Source organism: Telmatherina bonti (assembly GCF_933228915.1).
Source record: "Telmatherina bonti genome assembly, chromosome: 13".
Taxonomy (NCBI): Eukaryota; Metazoa; Chordata; class Actinopteri; order Atheriniformes; family Telmatherinidae; genus Telmatherina; species Telmatherina bonti.
In genome coordinates this window covers 15897575-15905030 of record NC_136611.1, presented here as the reverse complement: position 1 = coordinate 15905030, position 7456 = coordinate 15897575, and the positions used below count along the sequence as shown (strand labels likewise).

Here is a 7456-nt window from a genome sequence, read left to right as displayed (position 1 = left end):
TCATAACTACCACAGGTTTGTGATAAAAAAAAAATTAATAGACTTACAAGCGTACCTTTACACAATAATAAACATTCACACCCATATATGCATGCACACACATTCCCACACATACATATACCATAGCTTTGTTTGATTACTCTAGCGATTTCCCTCATGTTCTAAATGAGTGTATGTATCTGATGAATAGGCCAGAAAAATAATGAGAAAAAATAATGAGACTGTTTCACATTATACAGCCCCTTTTCACACATGCAAACACAAACAGACCTTGACAGATTACTTCTTTTGCTTAGAAACATTTGCATAGAATTATAAATGTACATCATCTTTTGAACAATATTTTAAGCAGCAACAGTGAATGCTGACAGGTAATTTGCCTTGATGAAGGTTCCTAATGGCACAGATCCACAGATAAGTGAACAGTAATAAGCAATCAGAGATCTATCTCCCACATACACACATTTACACAAACACACGCAAAAACACAGACGCCATATAAAATGGAAGCCCCAGTCTGTTAACATGAGGAGTTGTACAGCTCCTAAAATTATACCTACTTTTTGTTCATATTTACATATGTATACATCTTTTAAATATAGATAAAAACATCTAAAACAATAGTCCACTGGGTTACAGTAACAAGGAGCACCATTATGGCAACACTGGCGAGCTTCTCGCTGCTTAGAGAAAGCGAGGTTGGGCTATGCTTGGCTGGGCTGGGCTGTGCCAAGTTGGGTCAGCTGCTTAGTAATACGGAGGAGTCCATCTTTGGCCATAGTGCTTTTGTTCTCCGGAACTGGAAATAGAACGGAGAGTGTATTTTCAGTATTTTTGAGATGAAACAGAAAAGACAAAAATAACACAAAAAAAGTTCTAAAAAAAAAAAAAAAGAAAATCTCACCTCAGCTAGCTAGTCTACCACTGTCGCTGTCAGCTGCCTCAAACTCCAAATCTTGGAGCTCCATGGCCTCCACTTTCACTCCTCTGGCCCCTGTATGGGTGTACAGAGGCACATGTGGGTCCTGGAAGGCAGACTCTGGTTCCTGCGGCCCTGATGGGCAGTGACTGTCTGTTGCAGTGTATTCTGGGTAAGATGTTGAAGGGCCCTGGTTGGACAAAGGGGGAGGGTGAACAGCGACAGTGACTGAAGCCGACGCCGTTACTGTAGTTATGGGTTGGCAAAATGGGGTTGGGTTGGGGTGGTGGTGTGGGAGGTGGTGATTAGCTTGTGGGTTGTGGGAAGAGCGCCTTCTGTGGCCGGTCGAATGTTCTCTATGGCTGTGTGAGCCATGATTGCCCCCAGCCTCAGTAGCAGTTTCAAAAGCGTCCATGCGCGGGCGGACTGGGGGTGCAGCTTGCCAGTGCACCTGGCTCCTGGAGTCTCTGTTGAGGTTTCGCTGAGCAGATCCATGCTGGATCCCAGACTCACAACCCTGAGAGGATAAAGACTGCAGAACAGGAAAACATACTGATTTTCAATATCTGTTTTTATAGAAAAAAAACCATCTTCGAAGCAACATGAAAAGAAATGTTTTCTTACCGAAGACGCCGTGTAAGCTGGAGGGTCGGGCTGTCTGGCTGAGCGTCTGGGTCCTGATCCTGTTCTTCTGTCCTCTTCTACTCTGGCTGCTCTGCCCCTGGAGGTCTGGAGGTGGTACTGCTGCTCCTCTGCTCGAGTTTGTCCTCTATGTGAGTGCAGGTTGTAATTCTGCACCTCCTGGCTGATTCCTGACACTGTGGTGTTGGAGCTGTACTCAGAGTCTGACGAGTCCGAAGCTGCACCGGAAGTGGTTGGGGCTGCAGTGGTGTAGGGAGGACGGACTGAGAAGTGGACCGTGTGCGGAGGGGCCTCTGGAGAAGGGGTGGGCAACCGACTACGGCCATCAGCTGGTGACACCTGTTGAATGAGAGAGCAAAAACACTTGGGAAAAAAGATCCAACACTGGCGAAAGAATAATAAAAAACAAGTTATTCTCTGTGACTTAGATTCCTTATTCACACAATTGTGATTTTTGGGATATTACCTCTGGATAGGGTCCAAAGTATGACAACAATACAGGGAGTAGAACCAATCCATTGAGTACTCCGAGAACTGTTAGGATGGCTAACACCGCAAAGAAATACCTGCAACACAACCCAAATACACAAAGAGCTAATCAGAAGGGATAAAATAAAAAACAAAAAAAACAAAAAAAAAAACAGTTATGTCTAAACACATGCACTTCTCCTCTGAGATACATTAGATTTACTTAAAAAAAAAAAAAATCAAATACAACAAACACAGGTTGCTCAAACCAACACACAGAGGTGGTGAAAGAAAGAAAATACCTGTGCAGACCACAAAGGTTTAGACATGGGGAGACATGTGCAGGATAAACCATTACACACGCCTGAAATAATACTTCCATAAAAGCCACTCCCCAAACAAAGACACATATATAAACCCCCCGCAGACAGCCAGGCATGTATTGTGGTTTTGAGGAGCAGGACAGAAAAGTACCTTGTGCGTGTTTAAGTCTTGCCAAAGAGGGTTAGTCTTTAAGAAGCCACAGAGAGAAAAGAGAGGGTAATCATAATTAGCCAGAGCTGGTTAATTCAAAGACACGGGAAGAAAGAAAAAAAAAAGAAAGGAGGGGGTGGGGGTGGGGGTGGGGGGGGTATTGGGGGCGCGGGTACTCTCTCTTGGGTGTGTGGTGTATAAGCAAACATGGGGAAAACAAAGCAGAGAGGAATGTGGAGGGAGGGAGGGGGATGGAAGGGTAAAGTGTGGGACACTGGGGGTTGCTGGAGGGGGGGGGGGGGGGGGGGAGGATGGGGCCTCGCTCCCTTCTCTCTAGAAAAAAAAATAGCGAGGAGCAAACAAATGAAGTGAAGGCTATAGAATTTAAACGATTTAGTCTAGAAGAAGAGAAGGGTGCATCACCTCTCCCCGGCCTCTCTCTCTCTCTCTTTTATTTCTTTCTCCATCTTCTCCGCCTCGCTTTTCTCTCCCTTCCTTCCAGCTAAGCTCCTGTGAAATTCCCAGCCACTCCACAATCCCCTCCGTCTAATTAAATCTCCAACATATCAGGTAAGACCCCCCAATCTCCACTCTAAATCTCTCTCTCTCCAGTACATGTATTATTGGAGGGCTCTCTTCTCCACTGCGAAGGCTCTCAGGTTATCAGGGACACCTATGTGAACCCTTAACCCTTTTGTTTTACTCTTACGGTATTGTGGTTGCTGGGGGTGTAAATGGGGATAAACTGAAGAGCACACAAGGCTCAGGATAAATTTACCTTCATAACATAGCCTTTTGATAAATGAGCTGAAGTAAAATGGTAGATGTAATAGGACAATCAACAAGTGAGGAGCACTGTCCACCTATCAGAGGTATCAGTGGGACTGTGATGAAAATGAAAGGCTGTTGATTCATACCTGTAAGGGCACTTGCTTAAACTGCATTACACCATTATCACTGCAGGGTGGAAATTTTATATCTTCAAACCTTTCAGGGAAATATTTAAAAAAATGTATATTGTATATACTACACTCTGAAAACTGAACAAATATGACAAAACAGCAGATACCTAAATACTTGAGGTTAATGCAAGTTTTGTCTCTAGCCGATTTTCTCTTTGTGAACATTTTATCTGAGGCAGATTTTGATACAACCAGAGTCCTTAAGGGTTCCTAAGTTTTCAGTCAAAACTTTCTGTTGCGTGTCACATATAGCTGCAATACATACAGCGGCAACAGGAAATGCTATTTGAGAGTCCTCAAGAACATTTATTCATTCATTAGCTGAACCACTTGGTCCAATTAAGGGTCGCGGGGAAGCTGGAGCCTATCCCAGCAGTCTGTAGGGGAGAGGCAAGGTACACTCTGGACAGGTCATCAGTCCATCGCAGGACAAACACAAAGATACAAACAACCACTCACGCTCACAATTGCTCCTAGGGGCAATTTAGAGTAATCAATTAACCTAACATGCATGTCTTTGGACGGCTGGAGGAAGCCGGTGTACCTGGAGAGAACCCACGTATACACGGTAAGGAATATGCAAAGTCTGCACAGAAAGGCCACTGTTTGAGCCATGCATCTGGCAAAGGATCTAACCAGCAACCTTTTCACTGTAAGGCCGCAGTGTCTTTACAGTAGCAACGCCCATCTTTTATTTACCTTTTTCTTGACAGTTAAGGTTGGTGTGATGTTTGACTTCAGTCTATATATAAAGTAAATCATACTTTATTAATAAACCCAGAGACCTGATATGAATCTAACATTTTTGGCTTAAAAACTTGAGTAAAAGTCGACTTCACCACAGGAAGATAAGAGCTTAGAGGCAAGTTGTGGCGATGACAACACTTTAAAAGGACATGAAAAGGATCATGAGGGTTGTTGTGTTAATCTGGTAAAACAATTAATAAATAGATGAACAAATATAAAACTGATACTCCAGGATTAAAATAAAAATACTTAAAGCACATTTAGCTCCTGTCATATTTTTACATGTTAAAACCCCTTAAAGATCAAAGAATATAAAACAAAACTGAAGGAATAAAGGTTTTCCATAGAAACAGAAAGGATCCAAATTTTCCCCTTACTTCACATCTGATATGTACATTACAGAAGACACCAGGCACATAAATTCAATCTGAAAAAAGTAATAAAATGCAGTGACTGACTTATCACTGTCAATTTTGTTGTGTGGTTCGTAGATTTTTTCAGGACAAAAACTGAATTTGCAGTACAAAAACATAAGGCTTTGGTAGTAATTTATGACTGAGCTACAATGTTTTCCAACAAAGCTAACCACAGAGTATAAAAAAAAAAAAAAAAAAAATTTAAAAAAAAGAAATTTTTTTTAAACCCGCTCAAGCCCTGGGATGGACTGGCAGCCTGTCCAGGGTGTACCCAGTATACCCAGCCTCTCACCTGATCTTTGCTCAGATAGGCTCCAGGTTACCCACAACCCCTAATTGGACTCAGCGGTTAGGAAAATGAAAAAAATGAAAGTATAAAGCCCACTCATCCCCCATCTGCTTTTACTAGATCATCATAACAGTTTCCATAAATCAATCTAAAATTGTGTCATCATTCTGGTCAGCCCTTTCATCCACACTAGCATGACTAAATGCTATGTCACCTTTAGACTCACATATAGTATTTGGACACACATGTACTGTACACATGCACGCGTGCAGACCACATACCAGGCTGAGTGCCCTGCTGGGCTGTTTAGAGTGAAAACATTCACAGGGCTGACGGAGAAAGTTGGGGAAACATTTCTTTCGATGCACGCAGAAAAATACGAGCTGGGTCTGTTGTTATTGCACCGTCTTGGGGCACTGCTTTGTTTGCTCAGACAACAGCAGAACCTTTAAAATGGAGGCCCCAGACTGGGCCACAAACCAGAGCACAGTACACCACTGGCCACGAGGAGAGAAGGTCTATAGGCCTCTACAGTTTGTGTGTTTGTAGGAGTCGTTTTGAGAGTGTGCATGTGTGTGCTCTCACTAGCAGGCATGCCATCATTGACCCCAATGATTACAGGGTCAAGGAGCAGGTTGGTGAGTGTGTGTCCATATGTGGGAGACTGTGTAATTGTCTGAGTGTACATATAGGAGAATAAGCATGTGCACATGGTAGTTTGTGTGACTGCACATCATATGGAGTTCAGTACTTCTAGCTCTTAAAGAAACAGGTCAACCAATTACACAGCTAAGTACAAGCCAGAATGCGTGCACATATAGTCACTTTAAATCATGCACAGAGCACGGTGGAAAAGCTTCATAGTAGTTAAGAGTTGGGAATATAGACTATATATATAATATAGAATACATTCGTTTTTGACCCATGTGTTGTGGCTGGTCATGACCTGAAATGCACAGATTCACAAAATAAGCCACCAACACAGCGTCCACAGTGAGTCTATTTTAATTTCCACTTCTCCTGTTGTTCCACAACTGCTCTCTGGCCCCCCACCCTGTTACTCCTTCCCATGCCTATAAATGTCAGGTGAGGGCAGTTAAACTAGTTGAAAGAGATTACAAAAGCCAGAGGATTTTCCTACTTTTCCCCCCTCCCTTTCCTTACTCTCTCTCACTTTACTTTCCTCTGCTTCTCTGTTAACTCCCTCCAGCCCTCTTCCTCCCCCTACTTCTCCTGACCTTGAACCCCCTTTCCTTTCCCCTGGTTTTCTCTAAACTGTCAGCCATGAGAGACATTAAGGAAAAGAAGGATGGGATGAAACGAAAATCTTGAGCAGAAAGAAGGATGAAGAAAGATAAAACCTCTTTTCATGAAGCTTTTTAGAGATCACCTTCCAGAAATAGAAATAAAAACAGGTATGTCAAGCTGGGAAAAAGATGGGGTTTACAGAGAGGGGGTAAGAAATGGAGATGCGGGTGGAACACAAAGAGATTGAGAGAGGAACAGGAGGAAGAGAGAGGCCTTCATGCATGGCTGCTGTCTCAGGTAGATTCCTGTGACATGCAGGTCGAGGCATGGTCTTTAAGAACTATGGACGCCACATAGGTGCAATATAATAACCTCTGTAGGTGCAATTCTGTGAATTAAGCATATTCTAAGGCTTGATTTTTCTTTTACTCACCTGACAATAAAGTCAAACTCAGAACCTGCAAGCATTAGGACACCTAATAACGTGGAAAAGGCTCCATCAAGCACCGGAGCAAACATGTGCTCCAATGCCAGCACTGCCCGCTTATGACGGTCCCCTATGGCCGTCAGGAATGCCTATAACACACAGAAAAACACTGTTAAAATCTCATTCAAATGACATCATTCATTCTCAAAACAAAACTTTAATCTGTGAGATTATTGACACTTTTCATGCATTTCCCACTGCAACGTTACAGTTTACAAAACAAAGAAATAGCACACTGATTCCAATTATCCATTTCTAATTTTTTCTGTATGCCTACCAGAGCTACATGGACAGTGAACTCCACTCCAATGCCCACAGAAGCAATGAGAATGACGACGGGGACAGCACTCAGTTTGATTCCCATTAGCCCCATGAAGCCAAACAGCTCCACGGTCATGAGAGAAAGCACCAACACCTGAGGAGGAAGGAGTTTTGGTTAGAAAGGAAGGGGGTTGCACATCAATAAGAATACATGTAGGATGGAGAAACATGTTACACAAAATGCCCAAATATGACTTTTGTGGTCAGATGATGGGACAATAATAAATTAAAGAAAAATATATGTCTGTGTTATGGATGTATTTAGAAGGAATCATACAAATGGATGAAAAATGTGTGAGTTGGGTTGTGTGTGTGTGTGTATGTGTGTGTGTGTGTGTGTGTGTGTGTGTGTGTGTGTGTGTGTGTGTGTGTGTATATGTGTGTGTGTGAGAGAGGTGGTTCCAGAACAGAGCAGGACAGGAGCTGAGAGTAAATACCATTATCAGCTGACAGGTGTCAGGTTACATGGGGCCCAACTCCTTT

At 42.9% G+C, this 7456-nt stretch overlaps 1 protein-coding gene across 1 annotated transcript in view; it reads right to left on the bottom strand.

The window, feature by feature from the left end:
* Positions 1–701: 701 nt before the first annotated feature.
* Positions 702–7456, bottom strand: part of ptch1 (patched 1) — a gene marked incomplete at its 5' end in the record, with an annotated part of 49090 nt that continues 42335 nt past the window's right edge. Inside the window, 6 exons of the mRNA XM_079251811.1 lie at positions 702–799; positions 905–1451; positions 1544–1900; positions 2028–2127; positions 6599–6741; positions 6930–7067. Of these exons, the coding sequence (XP_079107937.1) occupies positions 906–1451; positions 1544–1900; positions 2028–2127; positions 6599–6741; positions 6930–7067 (1284 nt within the window). The 3' untranslated portion in view covers positions 702–799; position 905. The remainder of the gene's footprint in view (positions 800–904; positions 1452–1543; positions 1901–2027; positions 2128–6598; positions 6742–6929; positions 7068–7456) is intronic.